This window comes from Eschrichtius robustus, chromosome 13 (genome assembly GCF_028021215.1).
Source record: "Eschrichtius robustus isolate mEscRob2 chromosome 13, mEscRob2.pri, whole genome shotgun sequence".
NCBI lineage: Eukaryota > Metazoa > Chordata > Mammalia > Artiodactyla > Eschrichtiidae > Eschrichtius > Eschrichtius robustus.
Window position 1 is genome coordinate 33,912,705 of NC_090836.1, and position 20,359 is coordinate 33,933,063.

Below are 20,359 nucleotides of genomic sequence, written 5' to 3' on the forward strand. Positions count from 1 at the left end.
CTGCTCAGGGAACTAGTTGTTGTGGTCTGAAGGCAGAGCACCACAAAGCATGGTTGCCAGGCAATTGTGACTATTGGCCTTGGGATACCCATGAGGCTTGCTTCTCTTTTCCTCCAAAGAATACTCAGAATATTTTTTATTCTGAGCCTTATGGACTAAAGGTATTTGAAAATAGATCTGTAGATTAGTGCTCATGGCTGGTTATCAAAATAAAACCTTCTAAAGGGGGACTTTTGACCTGAATATTAAAGTAAGAAGTATGTCTCTTATTCTGTATCCCTTTGCTTGAAATTTACACTTAGAAGTAAAACCAAGATTTAAATACTTACCAGGTTAATGTACAACATTTTAGTTTTTTATAGAAAGAAGCGTCTGACAGCCTTTATACAGTTAAAATCTGATTTCCAAAACTGAGATTGTCTGTAAAAATTGGCCTGACTCAGAAATGACCCAGTTAAAACTCAGGAACTTGAGACCACAGTCCTGATTCGTGGTACTTGCCTCTACTTTGCCAAGTACTCTCCTCTCTTTCTGACTCCAGGAATAGCAAACAGGTTGCAAGGAACTTGGCTGAAGAGAGGGAACACAAAGTCCTTCTGCTCCTGATTATTGTGCATTTGGCTTGGGGCAAGAATCTCTCTCCAAAGCAAAGATGACCTTTGCTTCCAACCTATCTGTGTGGGTGGTTTTGGAAAAATGAAATACATCCACTAGTTCTTACCAGGGCTGAAGGGGTTGGAGAAGGTACAAATCCTTTTATAGGGACATTTAGGGCTCAGAATAAAATACATAAAAATGTGTACTAGAGGTAAAACACAGTAGCAGTGGAGGAGAGAAATTGAAAAGGATCAACTCAGAGTTAAAGAGGGTGGGAGAGAGCTTAAGAGGATGGAGACGAGGTCTACCCTCTGCTTTAGACAAGGCAGGATGATTTATGAACTAAATACAGGCATAAGAGCCATAGAGCGTGGATATTTTGTGGTGGGACAAGGTAACAGAGTGCCCTCTTTTCTTCTACCAGTTGCCTGCCTGATTCAGGGTTGAAGGAGACAATAAAGTTATACACATGGTTGTGCTTCTTGCATTAAGACATTGTCGACTCTAAATAAGCACAACTTTTGTATTTGTAGTTTATTTTTAATTTTTACAAATATTTATTAAGTACTTCTACTTACAAAACATCATTCTATGTGTACCAGGCACTGAGTGGTTCCCAAACATGAATAAGAAGTAAAAGAAACATATGTATGTCCATAAATAATAACCAGGAACAAACAAGGGGGGACATAGAGACATGTTATAGGTGTGTCCTGGTATGGACATAGCCGATCTTGAAGTTCAAGTTGTAAAGTGGTGATATGGTCTACCGAGCTCAAGATTGGACTGGAAAAAAGTAAGAAAGCAAACTTTTAAACCCTGTTCTTATGATGTGGTATGCGTCCAAAGTCCTGTCCCCCTCTGGGGAAGGAAAGCAGGCCAGATACAGAACCATTTTTAATTCTAAAAACATTTTTCTAAAATGATTGGCATTAGTCATTTTTTGCTAAGTTAGCCCTACTACTTATATAAATGGTTTTATAGAGGGGGTATTATAAAGATATGCCAAAAACTTATTTGTTTTAGATACTTATCTTCTCATAAGTACTGATGTTAATGTGTATTAACAAGAATGATCATAATTGGTTTTGTTCTAAAAAGAGAAGTGTTCACAACTGTTAGCTATCCTTGTAGAATATATTATTAACTTATAGATATCGGGGCTTCCCTGGTGGCGCAGTGGTTGAGAGTCTGCCTGCCAATGCAGGGGACACGGGTTCGAGCCCTGGTCTGGGAGGATCCCGCATGCCATGGAGCAGCTGGGCCCGTGGGCTACCATTGCTGGGCCTGCGTGTCTGAAACTTGTGCTCCACAGCGGGAGATGTCGCGATAGTGAGAGGCCCGCGCACCGCGATGAGGAGTGACCCCCACTTGCCACAACTCGAGAAAGCCCTCGCACAGAAACAAAGACCCAACACAGCCATAAACTAAATAAATAAATAAATAAATAATTTTTTTAAAAAAACAAAAACTTATAGATATCAAATTCCTTCCTTAATCATTCAGAAGGTACATTCTGGAAGTCCATCTTCCTAACATCCACTTCCAGCTTCCCCTTTTGAAAGTTGTTTGCATCACTGGGTCAAGGGTTTCTCAGTGAGGTCTGTCTTCTCATGGTTCTAACTCCAAGGCTTTCTGCTTATTCTTCTTCCTTTCTTCATCTCAGACTTCATTTAGTCACAGGCCTTACTCCACATCTGGAATCTAAAACCTACCCTAAAATGACTCCAGTTGACTTTTCTTTCTTTATCTCTCACCATTCTTCCAAATGTTTTCTGTAGTAAAGTATGAATTTCTACTCTTTGAACATATTCCTGATCTTCCATTTGTTTGGAGATATTTTCATACTGTATCCTCATACATGCTCAGAATCAGTCTAGCAGCTGCAGTTTTCACTGCACATCCATCTGGCTCTTCCTGTTCTGACCCAGCCTTCACCTGCCCCTACCTGTTGACTGCCCAGCTGCTTGGAAAAGCGCCAGGGTAGCCTTTACCATCGTGAGAACACCATGCCCTTGCCAAGAGGGACCCTTTAGAATGGTTCCCTCATTTCCATTCTTCAAGCATTTAAATGGTGCTAGGGTTTTGCAGCATAAGAAGCAGGAGCGAGGACCAGACTGCCTCCTTGACCCTTTTATTATACTTTTTTACTTGGACTCCCCAGACTCACAAACTCACAAACATTTCCATCAGCTTCAGCCTCTAAACCTGTGTATTAATTCCCTATGTCTGTCATAACACATTACCACAGATCTGATGATTTGAAACAACAGAAGTACAAAACTAAGGTGCTGACAGGGCTGCACCTTCTCCAAGGATCCCAGGGAACAACCCATTCCTTGCCTCTTCTAGCTTCCAGAGGCTCCAAATACTCCTTGGCTTGTGGCTGCATCTCTTCAATTTCTGCCTTTGTGGTCACATTTCACTCTCCTATATGTCTCTTTGCTGTGTTTCTTTTATAAGGACACTTGTCATTGGATTTAGGGCCTATCTAGATAATCCAGGATACCTTATCCAAAGATTCTTAACTTAATTTGTTTTAAAATTAAAGTGGTCTACAAGATCCTTTTTCCAAATAAGGTCACATTCATAGGTTCTGGTGATTTGGACATAGACATATCTTTTGTGGGGGGAGTCACCATTCAAGCCACTACAATGGCTCCTTCTATAGGAGGCTCAAAATCATAAAAAGGTATCTAATGAAGAAGGGGGCCACTCTACCCAGTGTCATACAACCAGTTCTGTGTTTTCCTTTTCTCCGTGAAGAGTCCTTCGCAAATCAAAACTTCATCTTCCCTCTTCCAATTACCTAAAATAACTTCCTATGTATACGAAGTAAGACAAACAAATCCCAATTTGGTGTGAGGAAGGGGTAGAGAAAACAGGAGATAAAGAGGCAGAATTAAAACAGAGGAGAAGGAAAGCCAAACTTTTAATCAGAAAGTCAAAAATATATGTCAAATGTATAAAACAAATTCTTAACAAAATAAGAGACTGGGTGGCAAAATTAGTGTCTAGGAGAGTTATGCCACACGTGCCACACATGACAGTGTGAGGCATGGGATAGTCTGAGCCATTAAGAATTTGTCTAAAAGTAGAAACTGGACAGTGGGATGCTTAACATTTATTGTGACGATGGGTACAACATCTTAAAAAGCTATTTATTCATGGTCTGCAGTGCCAGATAAAAATTCCTTAAGTAATAAGATAATGAGTCATATATAAGCCTAAGGGAACACATTTTCCAATAAGTGATGTACAGGTATTTACATGCATATGTATGTGTAGGTTAATTATTAAAAACACATGTGAGACTATTTTAGGAGAGCTTAAAATAATGTATAGTCCTGCCTTGGTTGTATGTTTTATCATACCTCAATTAAATAAGCAATCTTGAACATATCTTACCCCTAAGTTATAATTTTCCTGTTAGTATCTAGTAGCATAAATTCTGAGAAATACTTAATAAATCTGAATGAATTATTATAACCTTTATTATCAGTGCCCCAAATGATTTGGGTATAGATCTAAAAATCTAACTACAAAAGAGTATAAACATATAGGTACCTAGTAATAAACCATTCACTACCCATACACTACATCAGTGGCAGTCCATAAAAATTTTAACTGCACAAGTTGTACCTTTGCCTCAAGAAATCTTTCTGGATTCTGTCTTCAGAATTCAGCCCCTCGCTGTTCAGGTTGTAGCCAGTGTACTAGCAGCAGAAGCAAGAGCTGGGAGCCGGTTAGAAATGCAGAATCTCAGTGCTCCCACCCTATACTTAATAAATAAATGATACATGTGCATATCTCTCTTTCTAACGTGTTATCTATTAAGGGCTTCTCCTCTTACTCCCTTGAACTTAACATTTTGTCATTCCTACTTTTTATTTTTATTTCAACTCAGTGGAACATGTGCCATTTTCTCAAAACAGTAAAATAAAAATAGAGAATTATAAGAATGATGCTACTCAACTAATATTCTCTATTTAATATTTATTTTATTTAGATCCCCCGATTATTGAAGGAAATATGGAGGCAGCAAGAGCAGTGGATTTAATCCCGTGGATGGAATACGAATTTCGTGTGCTAGCAACCAATACACTGGGTATAGGAGAGCCCAGTATACCATCAAGCAAAATTAAAACAGATGGTGCTGGTATGTAGAAGAAACTTTTTAAAATTTAAAAGTTTATAAATTCAGTGACACTTTAGCATATAATTGAATGTATTTGGAAATAATGCTCTGAGGTAAGTAATTTATCTAAAAAATGTGTGTATATGTATCTCACACAGGTGTGTGCATTCTGTGTCAAGACAGTCAAAAACCAAAAGAGAAAATATAAAGCTTTAGAATATTCTTACATAATTAATGGAAAAGAGGTAAATGGAGGCAACTATATGATCCACTGAACGCCACTTAAATGAAGTTGGTGTTTAGAATATAAACTTTATGTAAATTGTGAATCTTAACCGGGCAGAGTCATGGTTAAGCAGATTGCATGATTTAGAAGGCTCACAGTTTGTTGTATCTCTCAAAGACATGGATAACCGAACAGCCACGTGGATGGAGGGTATGGGCAGGCGAGTAGGGTGAGCCTGGCAAGGAGGGAATGTGATGGGGTCTCTTGGATCTATAACACCTGGGGAGTCAGAGCATCTCAGAAATAGCTATAATGTGTTCTTTTAATATTAGATGTCACTCTAAATGTGCTCTTTTATCACAGCTCAACCATGGCTATTCTTCCAATTTAGGTTCACATTTTTATGCTGAATACCAAGTCCATTTTAATAGCCTTTTATACAAGAAATACCCCACTCTGTTTTCCTTCTCCCTTGAATTTCTAGGCAAAAATATTGTTCTGATTCTAATAATAATTCTTCTTTATTATTCCCTGTCTATGAAAAAGAAAATGTTTTGTAGACTCTCTGAGTTTATTTTTACTGTGCCTTGCCAAACTTCAGTGCTTTATTTGGGGGAAAATATTTTAAATGGATGACAGAATGCCGTTAAAATTCTGCTGTGATATCTTAATATCACTTATCCACATTTCTGGCTAAGTCAATTCCTTGGCCTAACTTCTAAATAGAATTATGAATTGTACTGTCTTTAGTTTTTAAAGCCAAGTTATTCAGAGAGACTGCCATCAATAAACGATCTCTTAAAGTTTCATGTAATTTATCAGATAAAACTGATGATTCTGTAATAAAGGAAGAACAGAAACACTAAAATACTGATCTGTGCTGAGCATTTTCAGATACATTTCAGTTAATCCTCACAATAATATTTTGAGGTAGGTATTACAATCTAATGCTCATTAATAGGCAGTAGACTCAGAAACACTAAACAGTTTACCTAGGTTAATATAACTACTTGCAAGATTCAGAATTCAAACACAGACCTGATACCTTCAACTTTCTCTCTTAAAGGTGTTTTCCCAAGCAGGACTCCTAAACACACAGCCATTTATATGAACATTTATTTACGTTCTAGTAGAAGCTCATATTTCATTCTCAGTTACAGAGCTAGATATGACTTAAACACCATTTTTTGTTTTAGTATATCCACCTGTGAAACGAAAACAATTGTTCCTTTTTCTCTGCCTCATAGAAATCTCATTAGGATATGGAGGTAATATATGTTGCAGCTTTAGAGAACACAGATACCACATAACCAGGATCCTTGTGTTTGTTTGGTTTTGATTATTCCTTAGAGCCTCCTATGTTTGTAATAGAAATTTCTGTGTGATGGACTGAACACAGTTGCCCTTTCTTGAAAAACAAAAATACAAAGGAACTGGCACATTATCTGACTGGTGGTTTCAACCACATAATTCATGCTGAGAGATCATGTACTTGCTTTGATATAACAAGTATTCATTTTCAAAATAAAATTGCAAAAATATTAAATGATTAAGTTGGTCTAAGCAAACTTATTTCAGTTAAAAATTATAACATGCTTATCTCAGATATAGGCCTTTTTTATCTCATTGAGCTTGATTAATTTTCTGTGATCTGTTGACTAGTACAATATGAATTAATTCTGATCCAAAAACAACATTGTTCATGGGGAGGGAAGATACTTTCTCTGGCATTGATGATAGGAGTAGACCCTCCCCTCTGTTATCAAAAAATTGTAGGAACTCTGTTACCAAAAAATTATGTATTATTTATTTCAAAAATGATTGCTTTAGTATACTTCAGTTGATCATTTGGACAGAATTATAATAACTTGGATTTTTTTTTTAATCTCAGTGTATATTTGATTAAATTAAATATGTTTTTAAGAACAACAACAGCAAAACATGTTTCAGAAAGAAAGATTCAATCTGATTCTTTCATCTGTGAATCTATAAATATAATTTATACTTAGTATCATATTTAGAAGATAAGAATACTTTTTGATGTGCTTGCTACCTGTAGTTTGTAGGTAACTCTGAAGACTTTCCAACTTTAATGTCTTCTTATCTTTAGAAATGCTGGGAAAAATTTGTTTTAGTGATATCAAACCTAAAATTTTGGTAAGGTTGTTACTTTCAACTAACAACTTTTGGCATCACCTTCATTAAGCATGACCTCTAACATGTTTGCTCAAATGGTATTTTGTGAAGGAATTAATTCTCTCTCTAGTGTACTTGGAAAATAACTTCTCTTAAAAGCCTTCAGACACAAAACAAACATATGAAGTGATAACGGTCTTATTCACAATGCAAGATTTGGCCCAATCGTGATATAATAAGATGATGCCTTCCTTTCAATTGTGAAAAAATAAATCCTATAACTTCTAATACATTTGTTAATCTTTCATAAGAAAATATTTTTGGATCCTTTATTAATCAAGTTTTATGGTTACTATCATTTATGCACTTGCTGTATGTTATCACAGAGTGCTAAACTCTCTACTTGCATTGCTCCACTTAATTCCCACAATAACTTTATGCAACTGGTATTATTGTTCCTAATTTTACAGACAAAGAAGTCAAGATTACACTTGGTTAATGTGAAGCAGAGCTAGGATTCAAATTCAGGGCTTTGCAATTCTAAAAGCTTCATTCCTAAATAATTTTCTAGGAGGGCAATATGCAGTATTAAAGCTCTGGGTTACTGATCCTTTAGTAGAATACTGGTTCCATCATTTAAAACTCTGTGATTAGAAGCATGCTACTTAACCTCTCTGAGCCTCAGGTTTCTCACCTCTAAGTGGAAATTATTTATCTTATGAATTTTTTTTATGATTAAAAACATGTAAGGAAAGCAAAGTTAGTGCTGTCTAGTGCATAATATTTGCTGAATAAAATTTTTATTATGCCATTAATGCTCATTTTAAGCTTTAATATGCTTATAAGAAAATATTGTCTAGTCTAATAGATCACCTCTTTTGGCAATATATTTGCATTTTTATTAACATAAAAGAGGATCATATAATTTCATGTAATTTTAATCATCTTAAAGGAATAATTTATATATTTAATACAATACAATCCAACAGACTTTCTCTTTAATTTCTGTTTTTCATTTCATCCTGTTTTTGAAAAATTGAATATTCATAAAATTGGACATTTACATTTTTTATCCTTACAAAAAAATAAAAATACTTTCTGAAACAGGGGGATGTTTGTCTCGTCATGTACCATTATAACAACTCTCTAAGAGATGCCAGCATATGTTATGTGGGATAAAGGCTGGTTCCCATTTGATGGAAAGGTTGCTCCTGTGCCTCATTATACTGATTGAAAGACAGGACATTATCTAGTGAGACATATGCCCTTAATTGTCCAATTACTTAATTTTAAGATTGCCAGGCACAGTTGGGTATACTCTTTGGTTTCAGACAAGTGCATTATAAAATGGATGGCCCCAAATGAAGAATTAGAAGATGTGTTTGTAATCATTGTAACCCATTTAATTTTGACTGTAAATAAGAGATAACAGAAGCATCCTTCAAAGTAATGTGTCATTGTAAGATATACCCCCATAGCTAATAGCTCTGCACGTGCAGTTGGTAAGTCGATACCCTAAAATGGTACATTCACGTTTGTTTTGACAACTTTGCTATTTGTTTGCCAGATCAAACTAAGAAGGAAAAGAGAAAAAATAACATAACACTGTAATCAGCACTTTCATACTATGTAGAGAGCTTTAATTTCATGTCTAATGAAGCTATTCAGCTCTGTCATTTATTTTTATTTTTTATTTTTTAGATATGTTTGATAAAGGAGGCGGATGGTGCTAAGAACATGTTTTATAGCTAGTAAGGTGTTATGTTAAAGTTAGTAGCTGTCACTAGTTATGTAATAGAAAATTATTTTTTTTTTTTAAAGAAGCAAAGAGTGTAGATTTTTAAGCCATCAGGAGGCCTGAGTTAAAGTTGTAGCTTCTCTACATGTGAGTAGTGTGACCTGGGCTAGTTAACTAACTACTTTTGGGACTCATTCACCTTTTTTGTAAAAAGAGAATAATGCTACTTTTCTGTATATTTATTTTAAAGTGCTGACCTGAGTATCCAATTAGGTACGATATGTAAAAATCATTTCTAAGTTCTAGATGAGTCTTTTAGTAAGCTGAGCTTTTTTATTCATTCATTCATTCATCCATTCATCCAGCAAACTTTTACTAGGGATTTTTAACACATTGGGGATATTTAACACATTGAACTAAAACCAGCTGTACATATTTAATTTTACTACATTAGCATCTTCAGGACCGGAATCAGATTTTATTCATATTGTTAACTTTAGTGCTTAACACAACACAGTGTCTATAATTGGTGCTTAAAATTATCTATAGAAGGCAAAGAGAGGAACAAGAAGGGAAAGAGGATGGTTCTTGCAATTGTAAGTTAATAGAGGATAATGAAAAGTAGTGATCAAAGCTACTGTGATATTTGCATATTAAAATTTAGAAAAATACATTACCAAATATAATTTGTTTTGTTTGAAACAAGGTTAACATATGCATTAGATGCTTTTGTTTTTAATACACTGAGATAAACTAGGAAGTGTTCATTCTTTCACTTAAGTGAAAAATCCATAATCGGTTTGGGTTCTTTATAATAAATTTACTACGCATTATGCTTATTTCAGTTTGTAGCATTCTTTTCTGCCCATTTAAACATTCCCCCAGATGACTTGTCTTTAGACTATCATTCTATTGAGCAGTTAACGGATTTACTCTGCTACGCCCATTTAACTTTCCTCTTTGAGAACACAGTCCAGATTAATAAGCAAACTACAATTTTGGCCTGATAAGATCTAAAGACATTAGTGTTTTTGTGAACTATTTCAGACCCTATATAGTTTTTACTTGGGAAGAGCATCACTTTAACATGGTAGATGCATAAAGAATGTTAGCAATCTGGTCCACCATCAGAGCAGGAGATCATAAGAATTATGAAGAACTCATTTGAATATCCAAATATTATACAGTTCATTTGATTTTATTAATGACTCTTCAGAAAGAAAATATATTTATAGATAGAGTAAAAGCAGATGTAAGGTTTTAATCCCTTTGTTTATCTAGACCCTAGAGCATTACTTACATACCATTTTGAATCTCTTACTAAAAAATTTGTTTTAAATCACAGTGAAATTCTGATGCAAATTGAAATGAGAAGCTACATTCATGGTAACTTTATTTCTGTAAAAATGGAAAGCAATAATTAACAAAAACTGAGTAGTCCATATAGTTTAAATCAAGGGCTTTTCTTCCTATGCTCCATGATTTTTATAATTTAGGATTTGTCACAAGGCAGTTTGTACATTGTTAAACAAAACGCCAAAGCCCCAAATGTTACTTATATGCAAATTATTTAAGCATTCAAATTTACAAGTAAAATTGGCAACAGTTTCTTTTCATAGGAAAGAATAATCATGACATTGGCTTGATTTTCTTTTTAAATATTTTTTAGATCTACAACTGAAATATGAAAGCCTTCCTATAAACATCATTAAGGAATCATTATTAGACTGAAATCATGGCAAAAAGACAAGTTTAAAAGCCTCACTATTTTTAATTGTTTATTCATTGTAAATTCAAGAATTTTGTATTTTTCCTAAATATTTGTTTAAATTCTTTTTAATAATTTTTTGTTAAGAGAAAGTCTATTTTGCTCACTGTCAGATGCCCTGGAGCCTAAAGTTAAGTAAAATTCCTTGTGCTCAGGGTGATTTACTTCCCTGAAAGGAATCAGTATTTGGCCAAGTCCTCCTGTTTCTGCAGGGCTGAATACAAATACAGAGTAGTTAGGTATTCAGATTCATGTCAAATATGTAGGTTATATGCCAATTCCACTTGTGAAAAAATGTCCCTTAGCTGCTAAAGCTACAAATGAACGTTCAAAGCTTAAAGAAGGAAATTAAAATATAAAACACTCTATTATTCCAAGTAAGATATAAAACACTCTATTAAGAGATATAGCTACCTTTATTTCTGTGCTTTTGTTTTGTCTTATTTTCAGCATAGTGAACTCAATGGATGATCTTTGAAGAGCAAAATAATCTTGAATTACTTATTTGAAGTGTGTTAGACCTGAAACTAAAAGTGATGAAATGGGAAAAATATTCACTCTAACATAAACATACTCTATTTTTAGCTCTGTTCTAAATAACAAAGGTTAATATTGATTATAATTAAAAGGATTATAGTGAAATGCTTTGGCAAATAATACTTGTCCTGATGGAGGCAATATTTGATTCAACAAATTGCAATATAATAAATTAAATTATTCTAGAGTTATTTTTGAAATTATTTGCCTGTGCCCACAATATTTGTACTTAAACACAAAATTTGATTTATTCATTGATTATAAGACAACATGTTCTTTGTTTCTGTATAGCATGTAAATTTTTAACCTCAGAATATGAGTTATGGGGCTTAAAGGGTTTCCAGCAGTATTTTAATGTCCCAGCCTTCAATATGTATTTCATCTAAAGTGCTACAAGTAAATTACCTTTTAACACCCCCATGCACTCAATTTAATTTCTAACACTCAAGTGGTGACAGTTAATAATAAATAATAAAATAATAAAATAAAATAGAATAATAAAATAAAATCTCTCAAACTTCACATTAATTTCTTAATCAGGAAAGGAAACCATATAGTTTTATAGATGTAAAGAAAAGCCTGTATTTTGTTTGTTTCTGTGCAATTAATGTACATAGTTCAGCAAAGAATTTATGTGGCTAACATAGAGGAAGTTTTGAAGTATTTATCTGTGAATCACAATTACTTGTTAGGATCTGTAATTCAGTAAATGAATACTCTGTAGAAGGTTGTGACTGTTTCCTTTAGGGAAGGACTATTTGGGGAGTCATGGAAGAACTGACATTTCATCTGTTCTTTAAAATGTTAAGAGAGCCGAGAATGATATTTCAGACTGAGCCACAGCGGTTGTGTGGGAAAATGTATGTCCTCAGTAAAAACACGGTCTTCATCTGCGTAGCTGGGTAGCTGGTCTCCAACTGCCTGGAGTGCAGGAACAAACTATGCTTTAGTATTATCTGTACAACTCCAATTAGATGCAAATCCAATAAGGTAAAGCCTACAATAAGATAGAGTATACAAATCTGGTAAGATACAGCACCCACCTTGAAGGACTTCCAAGGAGAGAAAAGCAAAGAGGCCATTGCACTTGGTAGTTAAAAGCAATTTTGTGATTTTTGAGAGAGTGATTTTGGTAATACAAAGAAGTGGAAACAGATTATGGGTTGTTAAAAAGTGATTATGGAGTGAAGTATAAAAATAGTCATATATCATTCTTTGCAGTTCAGTGACAGGAAAGGGTGAGATTAAGAGGAAAACAGTATTACAGGATGACTTTTAAGGCTGGAGAGGCTGAAAAGGATAGTCATTACGGTAGATACTGAAAAATAGAAGGATGATATAAAAAGATGGGAGTAGGGGAGAACTAGAGTCACTGATGGGACAGGGTTCCAGAAGAGATTTAGGCATTGAAAATAAGAGCATAATAACAGCATTAGATTTCTGTTTCCAAACATCTCAGGGAAACATAATCTTACGTTAATGCACATGCACCGTTTCTTAACAGTTATTTGTAGATTGAGGCATAAAACTAACACAACAGTGAGTTGCTAGGTCATAGAATTCAAAACGAGCTGTGAAATATTTTCCCAATAAAATACGTCTAATCTTTCAAAACCATATTAAATAAAAAGACACAGGAAAAAAAAAAAGATGGGAAGGCAAATTTGCTTCACTACTTTGTTGAAGGAAACTAGTACATTTCCTATGGCACTGAATCAATTCTTTTCTTGGCAGTAAAACATTATTACAGCAACTATGTGGCATTGTTAGTATATCTGAGTGGATCATGTGTGCAACTTGTCTTTCCTGGTGAAAGAAAAATGTACAGTTTCTAAGTGAATAAGAACTCTAATGTCAGAAAATAATTACAGGGCCTCTCATTTGTAGCTTTGTTTATTTGTTTATTTGTTTCAGCACCTAATGTGGCTCCTTCAGATGTAGGAGGTGGGGGTGGAAGCAACAGAGAACTGACCATAACATGGGCGGTAAGTGCTAAGAAGTTACATATGTTAATAGGCTGCTTTACCTACACTTAATCTCAAACCCATTTTGCTTCCTGAAATAAATTGAAATAGAAGACAATGCCCCAAACCTAAACAAGAATAAATTACTAAAATGATTTTTTTTTCTTAAATGCATGCCAGATTTTACCTGGCTTACTATGGCTTAGTGCAGTTCTTATACCAAAACAGATTATTGATGCTAAAGTATCTGTAGGTTTAAAGATTAAACAAACATTCAACTCTCTCATTCCAGAGATATTATGTACTCACTGTGGCCTGGTAACCCAATTGCAATTCATAACATTTGCTCTGGACTTTCAAAACTCCAAAGATTCAGTTAAAAAAATCTTTTGTATCAGCATCTGTTTTTAAATTGGAGCTTGCTTTCTCACTTGAGACTTACTTTCATCACCATGTGTAATCTATCATTAGTCAGTCTTAGAAGTCCCCCCAAATGACTTGTTATTGAGGTGTCCAAAACATTGTATTAAATTTTTACGACCCAAAGGGGAGCTTTTTTTCAGAGACTATAATGTCTGGAAAACAATGCATCTTAGCTGAATTTTTGAAGTGAGAGAGATATTCGGGGTGCGGAAGGCTTTGATAACATAGATTTGTCTGAATTAGATATCTGGCATTTATCTAGGTAACAAGTTTTGTATAGCTCTATGTATCCGTTAAATATTTTCAGTATTTAATCACTGCAGAAAGTCAAAGAACACAACTAAGGCTCCAAAGGATTGAGAACTACAGGAAAAATGACAAGTTTTATTCTCTACATGAGTTAAATTGATTTATATAATAAATGGATATTTAGCAGAAATTGACTTCACTCTGTGCTCTGTAGTCATATTTTATACTTGGCATTTAAATCACATTTTTAAGTAAGATTTAGAAAAAAATTGTCTTTTCTTCATTCAAATCTCAAATGATTTGTCAGTTTTAGTGTCAGTGTATCACACAAAAGTGAAGATATTGGAAAAATTTTAACATCTTACTCCTTTCTTTAGGCTTGATTTTCTTAAACTGTGTAGGTATCTGCCTCACAATAAGATGAGGAGCTGGTCAAAGAATTCAGAATTGGAAATTCCTATTCCAAAAATTTGAAATCAACTCTCTGAGACTAGGGCCTGAGAATCACTAACTTTTGAAAACTCCGTAGCTAATTCTGATCTACTAAATTGCAAAAATTAAGTATAGAACTATCAATAAGAAAGAATTTTAAATTATGGTGGGAATGTTAGGCTATTCTATTAATAATGTAAAATCATATTTTGTACATCCTTGTGATCATGCTTCAGGATTTCTATATCGTGCAACCAAGAACAACTTCTTTTCCCTTTGAACTTTGTACATTTACAGACATTCCTGTTTAACCTATGGATATTCAAGCTACTGTGTTGTATTTAGTTCAAGGTTTTTCCTCAAGACACCTTAACTTTGATATTCTGGTGAAAAAAGTCAATATACAATGAGCACATTTACTTTATTGGCTAAAAAAGACTAAATGAAGGATACTCAGTAGAACTTGCTTTGAGTCGGTATTTATAAATAATGGATTGTTAGGGCTGACACAGACTTCTTTATTGAGCAATTGTTATGTAATATTAACTCTGAGAAAATAATGCAAAACAGAGCTCTTACTTCAGCACTGGAGTCACACGGGGCCCATAGCCAGCCTCCTACAGATGAGTGCGATGTTATCCCTTCCTCCTTTTGCATTCTTTTTCCTCTGACCAGTTTCTATTGCTTGGTTACAATACAGATATTCCAGAACATTGTTAACTGTCTTACCATAGCCTTTCAACTCTAAAGAAATTCATTTACTTATCCATTGAATAAATACTACTATGAGGCTTTGTTCTAGAGTCTAGGTAAATGAAACTGACAATAACCCTGCCCTCATGAAACTTATGTTATACTAGTGGAGAGAGACAGTAAAGTAGACAATAAGTAAAATATGTAGTGTAGATCATTATTATTGTATTAAAGAGAAAAAAATAAAGTGGGGGGATTCTATATGGATTATTGCAGAAAGAGTCTTGAAATGGCAGATCCTGTGGCCAGGGAAAGCAACCAGTGGCTTTTTAACCTCAAGAAAGTGAGAGAGGGACCTTCTGACAAATATGAAACATCCTAGAAGGAAGGAACTGAAAGTAAAAAAGCCCAGAGTACTGGCCGCTATCTGTCCATGGAATATTCATTTCATGAGGGCAGGATTTTGTCTGTTTTGCTCTCAGTGCCAAGAAGAGTGGTCACTAAGGAAATATTCACCGAGTGCTGATAGAAATAATGAAGTATGCTCAAATAAAGTGCTGCAACCTGGCTTTCTCAAGACCATGTTTCTGAGATAGAACCACAAAAGCAGCCCAAGGTTTTAGCCCCCGTGGGGTGTTCCAGAAATAACGAATTTGGTAAATGAAGTCACCACACGTTGGAGCACATTTGTGCCCTGGCCTTTTCAGGCAGCTCTCGCTTATGAACTAAGAATGTTTTTACAGAAAGCATGCTTCCATGTGTAGCATATTTATTGTTTGCATAGGATTTTCCCCATGTTAACCGTATTGTTTAAACCTATTAAATATTTCAATTTCTATTCAGCCTTTGTCAAGAGAATACCACTACGGCAACAATTTTGGTTACATAGTGGCATTTAAGCCATTTGATGGGGAAGAATGGAAAAAAGTGACAGTTACTAACCCAGATACTGGCCGCTACGTTCATAAAGATGAGACCATGCGCCCTTCCACTGCATTTCAAGTCAAAGTCAAAGCTTTCAACAACAAAGGAGATGGACCATACAGCCTCACAGCCGTCATCCACTCCGCGCAAGACGGTAGGTGAAAGAAAGACCCCACTGTCCTGATGAGGGATTCTGTTTCTCCAGTAGGCATTTTGTTTGCTGTCTTTCGGGCCTACTTATTAAGATCTTTTTAAGATACCACGCATTTAGTAAATAAGTTACTAAATTTTGAGCCAAATTAAAGTGTCAATCTCTTTATTTAAATGACAGGAACATTGCCAAAATCTCTTTCATCCTTTAGATCATGTTTATGGTAGTTAGGAAATCTCCACTAAAATCCTTGACTTAGACCCCTGTTCCTGGACTCTTGATTACAATTTTGCAGTCAGAAATTCTCCAGACTTGATGGGAATCTCAGTATGTCTGTGCATTCATAAAATTCACTACTTTACAAATGCCTTAACATACACTTTTTTTTTGATAAAGTTTCTCCTTTTAACTCAAAATTGTGTATTGTATCATTTATGTAACTTCTTTGGTCATTACAGTAGCATGCTAGAATTTCATTAAAGGGAACTTAGGCATAATTCTATGAAAAAGGAGTCAGAAAGCCAGTTGAAATTTTTTTCTTGGAAAGAAAAAAAGATATCTGAAAGGCTATTCAGGGGAAAAAAAATACAGATACTGGCTCTTTGTTTTTCTAGAAACTTTAACTGAACTGAGCATGCTTCTGGAGGACTTTATATATCTCTGCTAAATTATACATATTTTTATATTAACCTTAATTACATTGACTTCTATGATTTCCTATTTAAGCTGCTACACTTTTTTTTATTATTTATTTTCCTATTTAAAAAGGTAAGACTTCCTTATTATACCTTTGTACTCACGTGCATTATGTAAATAATTAATGGCTAGAAAGGCAAGTAGAGATTTGCATTGCCTTCTGACCTAACACATTTGTGCTTGGACAAGTTTCCCTTTGCACATGTGTGAGAAACAAAAATGGAAGGGTTTTAAAACATTAAAACTATGTGAAATACTCTTCTGATCTCTTAGAGGAAAAACATTATCTATTAATTTACCCAATTTACGCTAATTTTAGTCCACAATAAACATTTAGCTATCCCTTAGAATTTATGCTCTTCAGTCATAGAGTTATTAGCTTTCGTATTTGTTAAAAATTTAATATCTATTCAAATCATCCATGATCTTTACTTTCAATACAAACATGAAAGGCAATCATATATACGTATACATGTTTACACACACACACAAACACGTGCATACTTTTCTAAAGTTAGCTCAATTAAATACATAGAAAGAATAACAAGTAGAAATGTCTAAGTTAATAATCAATTCAGGACTATTTAATCCTGAGTAATTAATCCCACATTTTCTATACTCATTCTGATTCGGCAGAAGTATGATAACTTGACTGAATAGTTTGAACAACTTAAGTACATCTCACAGAGAAAATGAAAGTGTAAAGCATTTTACAAGTTACCGTCTCACCCAATATGATTTTTTTTTTACTGTTTTATTCGATGGTAAAGTGATCAGGCAAAGGCCATGCTTGTCATCTCTTGGTTATGGCCATCTGTATTTAATTACATTTCTTTCCTAAATGTTTCATGAGTCTCATAAAACGTGCATGTGAGAAAACTTCTTTAAGTGTTCATCTTCACTGCTACTGCTAAGAAATCAGTCACAGTGCCACACATTTACCTTGATTTGGAATGACGACAGTGTTCACGTGCAGGATATTTTAGCATAAAAGAGGATTATGGCTTATTAATAAAAGACAATAAAAATTGATCACTCCTGCTTAAGATTTCCTTAGTTGCTTTGTGTAATTTTTGTAAGGGATATAAATTACTTTTTTTTCACTGAACAGAGCCTTTTGATACATATTTGACTAGATGCCCAGTTGGACAATTAGACTTATAAAGGCTTTCCTGAGCACAAGAAGCGGTGGATGTCACAACTTGTTTCAAAGGATCTTAAAAAAAAAACAAAAAAAAAAAACTTAGTTTAAATATAAAAGAGAAAGAGGGAAGTATTGCTGTATATCTTTAGCTCATATTAAATAGGAAGTGTGAGAAAGTTGAAAATTAATTGTAATGACTAATTTTCTATAATAAATACCAAATTTCCTATCTTTGATAATATGTTGATAAGCTAAACATAATAAATTTTAATTTGCATCCACAGGCTTTCATAAACAGGTTAGTTAAAAGAAATACAAAAATATTAGTATGGTTCTTGCTCACAGATATCAGAGAAATCCTTATGGATTTCTATATTTTGTAAAAGTGTGTGTGTACATGTGTATGTATATGTATCTGTATTAATATTCATGTATATGAATATGTGTGTGTGCATGTATTACTGATGACCACGAAATAAGCATCTTATGTAAGAATGTAATGTTCTCATCAAATTTCAGCTCCCAGTGAAGCCCCAACAGCAGTAGGTGTAAAAGTCTTATCATCTTCTGAGATATCTGTTCATTGGGAGCATGTTGTAGAAAAAATAGTGGAAAGCTATCAGGTGAGTTCAATTTTTACCAAACTAAATACACTTGCTCATAATTATCAGCATACCTTTTCAAATATGTTGCATCTCTCAACATTCTGTGTCCTTCTGATTTATGTGACAACTAACACTATATTCTCTGTATTTAATATGTTGGACATTTATTAACTATCATGCGTAAAGCAGGGGTTCCCAACTGACTTATCTATAAGAGATGTAGACTCCTGTGTGTAGGTAAACAATTGGCCAAAGTAAAAACTAAGGTAATAACACTCGGGCTTAAGCACAATCTTTTGAAACAAACATTCTCATAAAATGCTAGTGAATCTCAAGTTTTTGGGAAATCATTTTGGTAATTTGGTAATTTAATTTTTTTTACCCTATTTGACTCATTAGTTCCACTTCCAAAAAGCCCTCCAAAGGAAACACTTCTAAATATACTATGTATCCCATTATGTTATCTATGAAGGCAGAAAATTGGCAACATTCAAAACGTCTTAAAGGAAACTTCCTTCAAAATAAGTCTTAAAAGTGTAGAAGGATTTAGCCAGAAGCATAGGGGAGGACTTGTCTTAGTCAACGGAAATAAGACCTAGGGAATTGAAGCTAGTTCTGCTGGGATCTTTAATATGAAATTTAGACTTGATTTTGTAGGAAAAGTGAAGTCATCTCATATTTTTAAGCACAAAGAGTGAAAATTAAGAGGAACTGACATTGTCCTACCTTTGCAGATGAGAAAATGGATGCAAAAGAGATTCAACAACTGGCCTTAGTTAGCACTAAGTAAAAGCGTCAGGTGTCCTGATTCAAAGTTCAGTGCTTTTTGCCAGATCACAGACTCCCTTTTTTTTATTCAGTGAGTGGACGGTGAGTGGCCTTCTGGAGCCATGGCTGGTGAGCTGCCCTCTCAGTTCTTGTGCTTCATCATCTGTCCATGGAATATTCATTTCATGAGGGCAGGATTTTGTCTGTTTTGCTCTCAGTGCCAAGAAGAGTGGTCACTAAAGAAATATTCACCGAGTGCTGATAGAAATAATGAAGTATGCTCAAATAAAGTGCTGCAACCTGGTTTTCTCAAGACCATGTTTCTGAGATAGAACCACAAAAGCAGCCCAAGGTCTTAAGTTTTAAACTCACAAGCTAACAGGAAGCTTTTTATCTTGGTATCATAGGTTATGATTTGGCTAGACATCAAAGTGTTTTCAGATCATCTTTGCAAGTGATCAGCTGAAGTTGTCACCAAGAGAGTGGCATTATAGGAGTGGACTGTGAAGTTCCAATATTCATAACTTATTAAACTTACATTTGCAGCTGGTAGAAAAGGAATGGAAATGGAAAAGAGAGAGAAATTCACTAGATGTTAGAAAGCCCTGTAATAAATAAGTCTGAGGTATCCTGGGAGAACACATCAATATTTAGAGCTTTCAAGCCATATTTTGGACATAGGATTTCTTCTTTTTTAATATTATTCATTTGTAAGCAATAAAAAAGAGAAAAAATGATTAGTATATAACCCATGCACTAACTCAAAGTGCTAAAGATGTATTTTTACTTTGCTAAAAACATGCCACAGAAATAGATATTTTCTTTGAGAATTATATGTTGACTATTTTATAACTTCTGACATGCAGAGTAAAAAGGAAATATGAGATGTGAAACAATGCACTGGCACCAGTGAATTTAGACAATAATCAGAATACACGCTCTTGATGTGGAATAAGCTAAGTAGAGGATTTTCAATTAAATAGCAAAAAATAATCTTAACAGCTAAGATTTTCTTAAATGATCAAAAACCGTATGCCGCGGAGAAGTTTAGTTTCACAGATTTCTGACGTTTCGCAGCTCCATATTAGAAAATTATGAGCTCTGCTGCTGAACACACATGGGTTTATCTCTCAGCTCTGTCACTTAGAAATTTTGTGGAAAATTTATTCA

General features: G+C 34.4%; 1 protein-coding gene across 1 annotated transcript in view; it reads left to right on the forward strand.

The window, feature by feature from the left end:
- The window catches only part of CNTN1 (contactin 1), a 358,577-nt gene that overhangs the window by 287,828 nt on the left and 50,390 nt on the right, over positions 1–20,359 (forward strand). Inside the window, exons 19-22 of the mRNA XM_068560378.1 lie at positions 4,607–4,756; positions 13,055–13,125; positions 15,745–15,979; positions 18,336–18,439. Of these exons, the coding sequence (XP_068416479.1) occupies positions 4,607–4,756; positions 13,055–13,125; positions 15,745–15,979; positions 18,336–18,439 (560 nt within the window). The remainder of the gene's footprint in view (positions 1–4,606; positions 4,757–13,054; positions 13,126–15,744; positions 15,980–18,335; positions 18,440–20,359) is intronic.